This window comes from Lepus europaeus, chromosome 5 (assembly GCF_033115175.1).
Source record: "Lepus europaeus isolate LE1 chromosome 5, mLepTim1.pri, whole genome shotgun sequence".
Lineage (NCBI taxonomy): Eukaryota > Metazoa > Chordata > Mammalia > Lagomorpha > Leporidae > Lepus > Lepus europaeus.
In genome coordinates this window covers 113,309,312-113,323,359 of record NC_084831.1, presented here as the reverse complement: position 1 = coordinate 113,323,359, position 14,048 = coordinate 113,309,312, and the positions used below count along the sequence as shown (strand labels likewise).

The 14,048-nt window shown below is 46.7% G+C and overlaps 1 protein-coding gene across 1 annotated transcript; it reads right to left on the bottom strand.

Annotated features, from left to right (window-relative positions):
• Window positions 1-8,262: 8,262 nt before the first annotated feature.
• LOC133759181 (3 beta-hydroxysteroid dehydrogenase/Delta 5-->4-isomerase type 1-like) lies at window positions 8,263-12,937 on the bottom strand. Its single transcript, XM_062190127.1, has 3 exons — window positions 12,886-12,937; window positions 11,969-12,133; window positions 8,263-9,074 (listed from the first exon to the last, which is right to left on the bottom strand). Exons 1-3 carry the CDS (start codon window positions 12,935-12,937, stop codon window positions 8,263-8,265), a joined length of 1,029 nt encoding a protein of 342 aa, XP_062046111.1.
• Window positions 12,938-14,048: the final 1,111 nt, after the last annotated feature.

Sequence of the window (14,048 nt, the reverse complement as noted above, 5' to 3'; positions counted from 1 at the left end):
ACCTGATTGATCTGGCTCAAGCGTCTACCAGGCTGGCTCCTGGTCCCTCAGCATCTCCCGAGAACCTCACCCTCAGCCAGGGACAGTAGTACAGATAAACCTGCCTCGAGCCAGACAACAGGAAATCAGGTGCCTTGAAGGTTTGCACAACCTGAATTTGTTGTTAGAGCAGGGCTTCTGCAGGCCACCATGGACTTTCTGGAAGTCTTGGGGTTTGATTAGTTTAGTCTGTGGATATTCTTACCCACGAATAGTATTTTTTTGAGCTTTTTTTTTTTAATCTGAAGTTTGATAAGAATGGGCCCGTTGCTTGTAATTTAATAAAAGTTATGCAGGTGATTTCAGGGGTTGGAAACAGGATTCAGAACACCAGGACAGGTTAGACACCCGAAGGAGGAATGACAGTAATATTGAGCCAAAAGCCACACGTTCTGTCCTGTGCCTAGCAGTGTAGTGGTAGGAGTGTTGTAAGGTGTGATGGCTGTGCTGCCTGTCTGCTTTTAGAAGGGGAGACCCACACATGGCCAGTGTCCAGCATGAAGTGCCTGGTCCTTGGCTCTTCTGCTGGGCCTGTCGAATCCCTAAGTGCACTATAGATTTCACTTCCCTGCTGTGGTCAGTTTCATTGAGGCCGTGTCTGCTAACTCCATGCACATTTCATTTCCAGCTGTCCCAGGCATATCCCGGCCACTATTGTTGTATTCTTTGCATCCACCTTGTGAAATGTGGCACCCTTGAACAGTGGGTGAGGTACAAAAAGGAGGACATTCTTTTTTAAAAGAAAGAGATTCATTTTTTATATATTTGAAAGGGCTAGGTACGAAAAGAGATGGAGGAGGAGAGAGAGCGATCTTCCATTCACTGGTTCTCCATATATGGCCACAGTGGCCAGGGCTACCCTGGCTGAAGCCAGGATCCCAGAGTTTCTTCTAGGTCTCCTACTTGGGTGCAGGGGCCTAAGGACTTGGATCATCTTCCCTTTCCTTCCCAGGTGCATTAGCAGGGAGCTGGATGAGAAGTGGAACAGCCTGGTCTTGAACTGGTGCCCTTATGGGATACTAGTGTTGCAGGCAGAGTCTTAACCTGCAATGCCAGAACACAGGGCTTAGGAGGAACTTGTTAATGCCAAGGCACAGCAGGTATGCTGTGCATGGGCAAGAGGGCATTTCCTTCAGGAAAGGCTCAGGGTTAAGCGGATTCTCTGCTGAGGACCTGTGCAGCTGTAAGTCATGGTGATCACCACTGCTGCAGAGCAGATGCTATCCAAGCAAGCTGGCTTTGTATGGGGGCAGTATGACCTCGGAGAGGATGCGAACAAGGGGCTGGAAAAGGATCAGGCTAGACATCTCTACGGACAGATGTGCTGCGAGAAAATCAGCAAACCTAAAACAAGGACCATCTCAAGGTTTCAGCTGAAGGAACTCTACTGTTCTCTGGGCTGAAGTGAACAGATGGAGTAGAGTCATGGGCCTGGCTTCACAGCCAGAGGGTGTCTGGCTTGAGATCCATTGCTCGATTTTGTGGCCAAGACCAAGCACTCAGATAGGCCTCTTCTGCACACAGGGAAGGCGCTGGTGTGAGGTGTGGGGTGCAGGTCCAACAAAGCAGCAAGCATGAAGGTCTTGGGAGATTCAGGGGCCGTAGCAGTCTTGGGAGTCCAGGGGATGGCAGGGCAGCAGTGGAGGGGCTGCTGAGGGCAGCCAGGAGGTGTATGGAGCCCAGGAGCCTGGAGGGAGGAGGCAGGCAGTGCTGTGCATGTGGACTGTGTCTCCTGGGACTCACTGCTCGTGGGGCAGGGAGAAGGGAACAGAGGTGAGGGCCTGCACCTCCCCAGGGAGAGAGGCAGAAGGAGAAAGAGGATGCAGTTCTGCCCTCCCTGGGAGGGTGTGCTGTGCTAGGGGGAGCCTGGGCAGAACGGTGCACAGCCTGGCAGTGGTCTTGACGAGGCTGTGATCTTTCTGGGTCTCTGTTCCCCTTCCAGTGGATACTGTCTCCATTGGCTCCCTCCAGTCTAATGTCTACTGATTGACCAGGAGCTTAAAACCTCTCAGGCAACAGCCAAAGCTCAATGCAAGAATGACAAGAGGCCCTATTTCAGCCAGCAGTAAGTTCTGCAGTTGAGCTGTCTTCAGGCACCACAGGAGGGAGGGACTTGATTCTTGGTGAGCTCCTCCTTGTCCCCAGGGCTTAATCCTCCACAGGTGGACTGCCTAGTGCCACTTGAGCTTGGGAAGGGCTAGGAAACCACCTTCGCAGACAGCTTCAGCTTCACTCAAGCCAACGAATAATCCAACAGTGGGCTGTGTTACCATGAAGCTGGGCTGCAGACGTATGGAGGTGCCAGAGGTTGCGAAACCATCTTAATGCTGTCTGATATGATTGACAGAAGATCCTAGAGGTGGGCCACAGCCTTCCTTTTGCAGGCAAGGAAACAGGCCCAAGAAAGTTGGGAGGTTTGCTTACCTTTGCTGACAAGACAGAAATGAGAACCTAGGATTTGAGTCTTGTTGGCAGCGATAGTCTGGATCCAAGTAGGAGAACACCCTCTACTTTTTCTCCTTCTTCTACACCTTGGCCACTGCCTCACCCACAGTGACTCTGTGCACCTGTGCCTCCATTTGTGTGGGGCCCTCATCCCGCAAGCTTTCATTCATGCAGTGGTGCTGGGCCCCATGGGCGGGACAAATGCTGAGGCAGTGGTTTGCTGCTGAATCCTGCTCCTTGCCTGCTTTCCAAGCCTTCTTTCATTGTCAGGCTATCTTTCCCTCTTTAGAAAAAAATATGTACTTTAGTGGCACATAATATTTGTTTGTATTTTTGAGTGTGATATGAAATTAGTTATGTATATGCAATGCTGAATAGTTAAATCAAGGTAACTGATATATCTATATACACAGACATTTATTATTTCTTTGTATTGGGACTATTCAAAATGTTCTCTGTTAGCTTTTTCAAAAATATTCAGTGAATTGTTATCAACCACAGTTAACCTGCTATGCTATAGAACATGATACATTATTGATGGTATCCAACTCAGCCTTGTACCCTTAATCACCTTCTTCCCAGCTCTTCTACCCTACACCCTTTCCAGGCTCTGGTAATTACCATTCTCCACTTTATTGCTTTGAGAGAAACTTTTAGCTTCCACATAGCAGTGAGAGCATGCTTTACTTGTCTCTCTCTGCTTGAATTATTTCACTTAACGTAACGTTCCCCAGTCCTGTTCATGTTGCTTCAGATAACTGAACTTCTTCTAAATGGCTGGATAATAAATTATTTTTTTACCTTTTATTTAATAAATATAAATTTCCAAAATACAGCTTATGGATTAAAATGGCTTCCCCCCATAATTTAAAACTTTATTTATTAATTGTAGAGTGGGTACTTGTGCTGTTGTCTGCAGATTCATGCTCCACATTACCTGCAATAGCCGGGGCTTGTCAGTGAGGAAAGTAGCAGACATCTCCCACGTGGGTACAGGAACCCAATTACTTGAGCCATCCCTGCTGCCTCCCAAGGTCCGCATTAGCAGGAAGCTGGAATCTGGACTAGGAGCAGAAGCTGTGTATCCAACCCAGGTACCTCAATATGAGATGCAGGCTTCTTAACTGCTAGACTAAATACCTACCTCTCTACAATGTTCTATTCCATGTTTCCTTTATCCATTCACCCATTGATAATCACCTAGGTTAATTCCACATTTTGGCTACTATGAATAACACTACAATAAACATGTGTGTGCAGATGTCTCTTTTACAAGCTCATTTCATATCCTTTGGATATATAGGTATACAAGTTATATATTTTCAATCTTAGAATACCTCTATTTCTGTTGGTTTTTTTTTTTTTTTTTTTGGTAAACTTTCATACCATTTTCTAGCTGGCTGTATTAATTTACATTCCCACCAAACAGTGTGAGCATCCCCTTCCAAATCCTTACCAGCAAATTTGTTATTTGTTGTCTTTTATTTGAAATGTTTTTTATTTTTATTCTCATTTTTATTTGAAAGACAGAGAAAAACAGAGATCATTCATCCACTGGTTCACTCCCCAAACGCCTACAACAGCCACGGCTGGGCCAGACTGAAGCCAGGAGCCCAGAGCTCCATTCAGGTTCCCCATGTGGATGGCAGGGAGCCAAGTAGCTGGGCCATTATCCCCTGCCTTCCAGGTGTGTTAGTAGGAAGCTGGATCCTAAGCCGAGTAGCCGGCACCCAAAGTGACACTCTGATAGGGGATGCAACATTGCAAGTGATGGTTTATCCTGCTGTTCCACAACGCCTGTCTCCCTTGTTGTCCCTTTTACGGTAGCCACTTTAACTGAGGTGAAGTGATATCTCACTGAGGTTTGGATTTGCATTTCTCTCCAGGTTAATAGTGCTTTTTCCCCATATAGTTGCGGGTCATTTGTATATTCTCTTTCAAGAAATGTCTTTTCAGGTCATTCATCTGTTGTGAAATTAGATCATTTGTTATTTGTTTGAGTTGTTTGGGTGACTAGTTGTTTGCATACATTTTCTGTACATAGCGTCTTCACTATGCTAAATGTTTGCTTTGCTGTTCAAAAGTGTTTAAGGTTGATGTAATCCTATTTGTGAGCTTCTGCTTTTGTACCTAGGCTTTTGGAATCATTTCCAAAAAAATAAATAAAATAAATAAAATAAACACACACACACACAAAACAAACCAGACATTGTTGTGTAGCTCAGTGTACTAATGAATTTCCCTCATGTTTACTTCTAGCAGTTTCAGTTTGGGTTTTACATTAAAATTTTTAATCTGGAGCAGCACTGTGGTGTAGTGGGTAAAGACGCCACCTGCAGTGCCAGCATCCCATATGGACACCGGCTTGAGTCTTCAGCTCAGCTCCATCCTCTGTGCTCATGGACATGGCACTGACCCTGGCTGCATGTTTAGCTGTGCTTCCTTTGGATCCCACACTGTGCAGAGGGTCCCAGGCAGGGGAAGGGAAGGAGAGTCCAGGCAGGATGAGCTCCTTCTGAGTTTCCCAGTCCTTGTTGTCTTGTGAGGCATATTCTGGGCAGTGCCCCAGGCTTGTGTGCAGCAGCGTGGAGCACCTGGGTAGAGCAGAGAAGGTCTCAATGAGTATTCAGTCAAGAGCCCCAGCCGATCCAGTCTCTTCTTATTTGCTCAGTCCTCCTTGCCCTGTGGAAACAGTACCCTTCTCTTTCCTATGAGAACAGGTGTGGGAATTCTCTAGGCTATCAATGAGAGTGATGGTCTTTTTATTTAAAAAAGTATAAACATGCATATATATACATATACATGTATGTATATGTATATGTACATACATGTATTTACATGTATGTACATATACAATGTGAAAGTCAGAGTGACAGAGAGAGGAAATGAACAGCAGAGTGAAAGAGAATTTTCCAACATCTGGTTCATTCCCTAACTGACCACACTGACCAGACTCGGCCAGGGTGAATCCAGGACTGTGGAACTCCATCTAGGTCTCCCACATGGATGGCATGGGCCCCAGTAGTTGGGACCATCTTCTGCTGCTTTGCCAGGCACATTAACAGGAACTAATTAGAAGTGGAACATCTGGAATTTGAACCAGCACTCTGATTGGGATGCCGACATAGTAGGCTTCAGATCAGCCACTGCCACAATGCCAGCCCAGAGGGTGGAGGCCTTGTCCCAGGATCCACCACCTTCATCCTCTGCTGCTTTCCCAGCACATTAACAGGGAGTTGGATCAGAAGTGGAGCAGCCGGGACTTGAACCAGTGCCCATATGGGATACTGGAACTCTAAGTGGAGGTTTAACCTTGTATACCATAGTGCCAGCCCCCAATTTTAAGGTCTTCATTGGTCTTTATCTGTGACTCTAGCATTGAACAACTTATAATTCTATAAACAGATTTAAAGTTGTGAAGCCCTGAGCATCCAAGATGGTTTTCTTTTTCTCTTCTTAATATTTATTTTATTTATTGAAAGTCAGAGTTACAGAGAGAAGGGGAGAAAGAGAGAGAGAGAAGACACTTCCGTCCACTGGTTCATTTTCCCAGTGTTTACAATTGTCAAGTCTGGATGAGGTCAAAGGGATGGATGGAGAGAGAGAGAGAGAGAGAGAGAGAGAGAGAGAATCTTACATCCACTGGTTTACTCCCCAGATGGCTGCAGTGGCCAGTCTGGGCCAAGCAAAAACCAGGAACCAGGAGTTTCTACCTTGTCTCCCACATGGATGCAGAGGTCCAGGCACTTGAACTATCTTATATTGCTGTCCCAGGTGTGTTAGAAGAGAGCTGGGTCAGAGCGGAGCAGCCAGTTTTCCAACCGACATCCTTATAGGGCATTGGCGCTGCAGGCTGTGGCTTAACCTACTACACCACAATGCAGGTCCCACAAGGTTGGTTTATAGTCACAGAAAGTCTGGAAAGGAAACTCAGGGACCAAAAGTATATTTATTGTTTCCAGGTTACTCTGCTTAGAAGATAAAACAGAGATAACTTTCCTTGTCAAACTAGCTCAGTCTGATCTTTGAGGATTTTAGTTTATCTATTTTAGGTTATTTTTTATTTATTTATTTTGTCTACCTGTTTGTGATTTCCCCATAGATCAGATAAACACCCTGGTAGTGGGTTGGAAGTATGACATTTCTGCAAGTGCGGCACCATTTTGCTTTGCTCTGTGACCTAGTGCAGGAATTCATCCTAAATAGTAGCCCCCTACATACTTTACTGGACATTAAGGGTGAAAGGAGTGACCCTGACAGGGTGGAGGACTTGTGTCGTGGTGGTGATACCAAAGGCAGGACAGGCAGCACTGGGTCTGGAGGGAGCCCGTTTGCCCTCCCCACACCCTGACCCCCACCGCCGCCTTCGCCTCTGCCTCTGGTGGCCCCTGTCCTGTGGGCCTGACAGGGCTTCAGCTTGCATCAGTTCTCTGATCCATGAACGAGGATGTCCTCATGCAAGTCCTCACTGTGCCTTGAGCGGCTTCGTCTTTGCTTGGGAAGGGAGAAGTGTGGGAAGGCAGTGGGGAGGAGGACGGTGGGGAGGAAGGATGAGGGGAGGAAAGGATGGAGGCAGAGGATGTGTGGGGAACAGGATGGGAGGAGGGGCAAGGAGAACGGGGAGACTGACGTTGGAACTGTGGAGAAAGACACAGCTCCATGTTGTGTGAATAGCTGGTCAATTATTAAGGGAATTTACTACCCTGTCCTGTTTTCTCCTGGGAATTCGTGTGGTGGCTAAATTGTGTGAGTGGAAAGGTCACAATTCCAGGTTATGACACAGCAATTGGGCCAACGTGTCTGTGCTGGTGTGTGAAGCAGAACGTCAAGTTGCTGTCATTGGAGCTGGAGGCTGGGAGCTTCCTTGCTGTCCCTCTCCTGCCCGGGGCTATTACGTAAGGAAGGCGAGTTCCCAGATGCTCCCACCCACATGCCCAGGGATTCTCCGGGTCCAAAGAGCATAGGGCATAGGAATCTGCAAGAGGAAGCATCCCATGAAGTGGGGGTCCCTGAAGATCAGTGCTCTCTGCTCCCAAGTTGTGCTGCTCCATGGCAAACCCCAGTCCATATGCGTGATTCAGGCAAAATGGGGCTTTCAGGCAGTCTCCTTGGTGAACTGGCCCAGCAAGCAGTTTATGAACCTCACCAAGAACAGGGGAAATAGATGGGATTTGCAGCCAGGGCAAAATGGGGACATGCATGTCAGTCATGGAGACCATGAGGAAGCCTAGTAGGTCTTAGCTCCCCGCTCCTGACCTGTCCCCACTCTGCCCACTGCAGTTCCCAGCTCCTCTTCTTTCCTGGGGCATGCCATTGCTGATAATGGCCAGGAAAATGGGCAAGTGCATGTCACAGAAACCACATCTGTTCCACCTGAGGCGTAAATCATTTATTGTTCTTTTCATTAAGCCATGTATAGGATTAGTAGTTTGATTATAAAAGCAATGCTTTGGCAGTAAGATGGAAATCAAATTAATAGGCTAAGCTGTGTTGTGAAAAGGACCCCATTCATCGAGAACCAGCATCTGAGACTTTGGAAAAGCAGCTGAAGCAAATCAGCTTGCGTGTCCTGTGCTGCGTGGTGAAGTCATTGAGCTTCAGATTGGGGTTGACTGGGAAGGTTTGTGATGGCCAGAGGAGGACAGCAAGTCAGCCACTGAGTGAAAGGGGGGCAGGAGGACCCGGGTTGTGTGCATGCTACTATCTGATGGAGTCAGAGGGGCGCACTGTGCAGACCTGGCCACAGAAGAGCACGTGCATGTTCCTGACGTCCTCAGATCACTGGGTCTTGGTCTTCAGGGTCTCCCTGTGCTGTTCCACCAGGGAACCAATCCACTCCATGGTCCTCTGCTTGGCTTCCTCCCAACTGAAGAGGGGCTCATACCCCAGATCTTGCTGAGCTTTCTTGTAGGAGAAGGTGAACACACTGTTGGATAATGTCACCAAGTGGCGGTTGAAGGGGGGTCTATATTTGTAAATTGGGGTCAACAGGAAGCTCACTGCTTCCAGCAGGAAGCTGAGCCAGTACTGCAGAGGTAGCGGGAGGCCCGGTCTGGGATCCAGGCAGAGGCCCCACTTTTGGCTCAGGGTGTAGTTGAGGTTGTCATAGCTCTGGTGAGGGGTGTCATCTGAGATGTAGTAGAACTGTCCTCGGATGCTTGGGGCCTTCTTGGGGTCCCGTAGTGCCCTCGCGGCCAGAATGTGAGCCCATGCCACGTTGCCCACATAGACTGGGTTGACTGTGGAGAACTTGCTGGTACTTTCCAGGATCCCTTTGTTCTTCAGGGACTCATGCATAATACTACTAGTGTTAGGGCTTCTTTCCCCATAGATATACATGGGCCTTAAGGCACAAGTGTACAAGGTGCCGCCATTTTTAAGAGTGTACCCATTGGCTGCCAGCACTGACTTCTCAGCCAACTTTTTGCTGTGTGGGTACGGAGCAGACCGTGTACTTTCGTGGTGTTTTGCCTCGTGGCCATTCCTGATGATCTCCTTGTACGAGTTGGGTCCAGCTACTTCCACTGAGCTGGTGTAGATGAAGATCGGCACACTGGCTTGGACACAGGCCTGCAACAGGAGCTGGGTACCTGCCATGGGGAACGAGCTGTGGTTATCAGGATATAAACTCAAGTGCTCTGACTCTTGTGGTCACATTCACTCCCTGTCCACACCCAGTGAGGGAGCTGGTTGTTCTGATTCCAGAGGATGTCACTCCTGGATTCTGGATGTGATGTGTCCATTCTGCAGCCACGGGAACTCCCCAAACCTGAGAACTACATGGGCACTGTGCAGAGCATGGATTTCTAGACTTGTTTTTCATTTCCCTATTTGTATGTGTGTGTGTGTGTGTGTGTTAATATTTTGGTATATTTTAATTTTGGAAAAATGTAGCATTGCCAGTTTATATGTTTACAAGTGAGGGCATCCAGAAGAAAATCCTCATTTATCATTCCTAGCATCTCTTGAAGTCCTGTTGCTCCAAATCCAGCAAATCAGAAGGCCCCACTTTCCGATTACGGAGCATCCTGACTCTCAGCCACCCAAGGACACTGCCTGATTCCCATCACACTCACACCCACCCCACTGTGCACTGGTGACACGCACTCTTCAATGGACTTCAAGTGATTGTGTTATTCTCATAGACCAGTGAATACTTGGTCACCAGGACCGTTCTTTAGGTCCCTGCAGAAAGGGTTCATGGATTGTGGGATGATGCTGGAGGCTCAGACTGTGTTTGTGTGTTCCCTGAAAAGTTGGCGCCTAATTTTGGCTATGGCCCTGTGGACCTCTTTGTGGACACTGGGGGTGATAAACTTTCCTATTACATAGTACCCAGAGCACTGCACTGGCCTCTCTTTTGAGCCAGGTGGTTGGAAGCTTTCGCCCCCTGCTGGTGATCCATGTAATGGGAGGGTGATGTGGCATCCCTGTGGCTGTGCAGAATGAAGCTCACAGCTGAGCCTACCCTTGAAGAAGAAGGACATCTGGGCCAAAGAGTCATTCTTCGTGTATGTGTGTGTGTCTGTGTGTGTGGTCACATGTATGAATGTGGTGTGGTGCCTCTGCTCCCTCAAGATCATGCAATATGATTTTCTAGTGATAGACTGCCTTTTCAATTTTTCGTTGTTTTTAACAATGTAAGTCAGTGCAAGAGAAAACTTGGGACTGGTTTACCTAGGGTGGAAATGGCCATCATTGTAAAATATTTTCTCAGGCGGCAGTGCTAATTGGTATAGCAAAGTGACTGTCATTGTTTTCTCTTCCTTTTCACATCCCCTACATGGGGAGCTGTGGACAGCAGTGACAAAACCCTGAAAAGTGGTCTCCTTGTGCAGTCGTCATGGTGTGGGAGCAGGTAGTGGTGTTGTTAAGCATATACCAGCATGGGACCTTTTCTAGCTGGTGCTAAGCCCCCAAGCACTTAGTTGCTCTAGAGCCGGAGTCAGTGAGTAGAGGAAATTTGGAGGTCGAGGCAGGGAGGACAGAGGGCCAGCGTTTGACTGATTGTGGTGCTTGCAAAGCAGTTTCCACTACATCTCAGCCTTTTGGCTAAGATTAAATGAAGAAGGGTCAGTGCTGTGGCGCAGAGGGTTAACACCCTGGCCTGAAGTGCCAGCATCCCATATGGGCGCTGATTGGAGACCTGGCTGCTCCACTTCTGATCCAGCTTTCTGCTATGGCCTGGGAGGGCAGTAAAGGATGGCCGAAGACCTTGGGCCCCTGCACCCACGTGGGAGACCTGGAAGAAGCTCCTGGCTTCTGGCTTTGCATCAGCACAGCTCCGGTTGTTGGGGCCAATTGGGGAGTAAACTAGCAGATGGAAGACCTCTCTTTCTCTCTCTGCCTCTCCTTCTCTCTCTGTGTAACTCTGACTTTCAAGTAAATAAATAAATCTTTAAAAAAAAGAGATCAAATGAAGAGTTGGTTTCCAGGGGATAAAGGGATGATGTCAACAGCTATGAGCTTGGGTTTTGTGTCTAGATTTCAAGTCAGTTGGGAAGCCACACTTCAGAGAGAAACTCCAAGGCTTTTTGGCTGATGGTCTAATGAGTGTGTCTTTGAGGACCTGGTTAGAGCTGCTTAGCTCCTCCGTGGGGCAGTAGGAAGCTGTGGTTAAGGAAATGTTATAGGAAGACACATGTTGTTTCGTTTTGTCCTGGTGGACCTCTGTGGACTGGCTTGCCAGTTCTCTTGAAGGCAGTTCAATTTCTTTGTTTTTGTTGTTTTAGACTTACTTATTTGAAAGGCAGAGTCACACACACACACACATCTTCCATCCACTGGTTCAATCTCCAATTGTCAAAGTTGGAAGCCTCAAACTGCATCCAGGTCTCCCACAGGGTCACAGGGGCCAAGATATTTGGACCACCATCAGTTGCCTTCCTAGGTGCATTAGCAAGGAGCTGGATCAGAAGTAGAGCAGCAGGGACTCGAAGTGGCATTGTGACATAGGATGTTGGTGATGTAATTGGCAGCTTAACCTGCTGTGCCACAACAAGAGATCCCAGAGCACATCTTTAATGTGGAAAGGAAATCCTGGCAGCGTCCTCTGATTCCCCACAGAAGGGCTAAAAGGATGGCCAAGGAAGCACCTTCAAAGTTTGGTTCTGACCTAGAGGACGTGGGAGGGCATGGGATGGTTGGATTTCAAGTGCTAGGGTTGGCTTTTTATTAACTTTGGTTTTCACAGTAAAAGAAGAGCATTCCTGGTCCTTGGGCCAGATAGATGTCAGTTGGCAGTCTCACTCTCTTATTTACCATCTGGAGGCACTGCCACATCACTTGCTCTCTCTCAGCCCTAGTATCCTCATCTAAAACACTGAGGATAACAGTCTTGAGCTCTTTCAGTTGGGAGTGAGAAGCAAAGGCACCTGTTCCAGAGCACTATAGGTGCCCAACATGGGAGATTCTCTTCCTTTCCTGTACCATTTCTCTCCCTAACCTTCTCACCTGCTCCATCTCCTCCCTAGGCTACTCTTACCTTTTAGATTGACATCTATAATGGTGTCTCGGTGAATGACACCTGTGACGTCAATGACACAGGCAGTGTGGATGACAGCAGAGACGCCCTGGCAGGCTGTGTTGAGGCACTGTTCATCCAGAATGTCTCCTTCCAGCATGGTCAGCTTGGTCTTGTTCTGGAGCTCTGTGTGAGCAGAAGGCAGGTCATTGGGAAGCTCTCTGGACTGTGCAAGAAGCTTCCTGGTAAAGGTGGCATTTCCCTAGGTCTTCAAGGACAGTTACAGTGGAGGCATGGTGCTCAGGGGTCTCATTCTCCACCCCCACACTCAAACACACTTGGTACAAGTCAACAAGACACAGAAATTTGGATGTGCAGCATGGGTATGAGCAAGCATCTGTTTCCACTCCATGTCATTCCAGAAAAGAAATCTGAGCAGGGAGCTAAGTGTGGCTGGAACATAAATGTCATTAAATAGAGTGAGGGGAAATTCATTAAGTTAATTAAGGAGAGGGGGTGCTGTACAGAGTGGGATGTAAGAGGAAAGAATCTGAATTTAACTCTGTGGGGAGTAGGAAATTGCATGTTTATTTGGAATAGGAGGAAAAGTAGAGGTACAATTGGCAGGTAGGAAGTTAACTTTGGCTTCAGAATGTCAAATGGACTGGTCTGGGGGTGTAAGAGAAGCAAGGTGATCCTGAGACTATGCTAATGTCTGTGGAAAGCTCAGACAAGGAGGACCTAAGCAGGGTTACAGTGTTGGCAGCAGAGGAGATACCCAACATGTTCATTTCAGCCCTCCTCTGGACAAGTCCTGGTACTCAGAGGATACAGGCTGAGAGGAAAGGAGCAAGCATGATGGGGCTTATTGTGCCTGTTTAAGGCTATAGTTATTTTGATTAGCCCTTAGTGGTGAGGGGACTGAGGATGAGACAGACCAAGGTCGTGCTTGTAGTGCAGACTTGAACCTGCCTGCCTGCCTCTGACCATCGCTCACTTTCCCTACATCTCACATGTAGGACTGGCTGTTTAGAATCAGCTTTTCTGAGGCAGAGTAAGGGTGAATCTATTTAACTGACATTGACAATTAAGGCAGAGGAATAGGAAGAGAATGAACGAGTATATACCATGAAACTGAAAAACCTAGAAGAAATGGCCACATGTCTGGTGTATAGAACTTTCCAAAATAGGACCATGGAGACATAGAAACCTAAAAGGACCAACAATTAGTAAGGGGATGAATGAATGATAAGAAGTTTCTCAAGAACAAAAAGACAGGACTCGATCGTTTCACACCTAGCTATTATATTAATAGTGGGTTTCCACCCAACTATGAAGGAAGAACTAATGCAAATTCTTGTTGAACTAGTTAAAAAAATCAAAGGGCAGGAATCCTAGCAAACTCATTTTACAAGCCAGCATTACCTTGATCCTCAAACTGGACAAGGTCACAATGGTAACAAAATGTATAGACCAGTATCTGTGATGAATACAGATGCTAAACTTCTCAACAAAATACTAGTAGATTGAATCCAACAGCACATACAAAAAGACAATTCACTTTGATCACCTTGAATTTGTACCAGGGGTGCAGGTATGGTTCGGATCTCTCTCTGTCTCTTTCTCTCTCTGCCTCTCCTTCTCTCTCAGTGTAACTCAGACTTTCAAGTAAATAAATAAATAAATCTTTAAAAAAAAGAAAAGCCATCAAAAGACTGTTAGTAATGATAAGCCACTTCAATAAAATTGTAGGACACAAAATCAATACACATAAGACAATAGCATTTTTATACACCAATAGCAAAAATACTGAGGAAGAAATATAAGAGAAATCTGCTTCACTACAGTTACAAACATAAATAAAATCCCTTGGAATAAAATTAAACAAGAATGTGAAAGATCTCTACAATGAAAATTATAAAGCACCAGTGAAAGACATTTTAAAAAAGAGAAATTGGAAGACATCCTATGTTTTTGGATTGGAAGAAAATATTACTTTTAAAAAAATATTTAATTCTTTTAATTCTTTGAAAGGCAGAGAGCGGGCCTGGCACTGTGGCACAGTAGATGGATCTTCTGCTTGCGGCGCTGGCATCCCATA

Excerpts from the sequence above, each read along its gene's own strand:
- LOC133759181 (XM_062190127.1), bottom strand. The coding sequence starts at position 12,937 with ATGGTCAGAGGCAGGCAGGCAGGTTCAAGTCTGCACTACAAGCACGAC. Across the intron at positions 12,134-12,885 it reads GCACTACAAGCACGACCTTG|AGCTCCAGAACAAGACCAAG; the intron begins GTCTGTCTCATC and ends CTGCTCACACAG. Across the intron at positions 9,075-11,968 it reads TATAGATGTCAATCTAAAAG|GTACCCAGCTCCTGTTGCAG; the intron begins GTAAGAGTAGCC and ends TCCCCATGGCAG.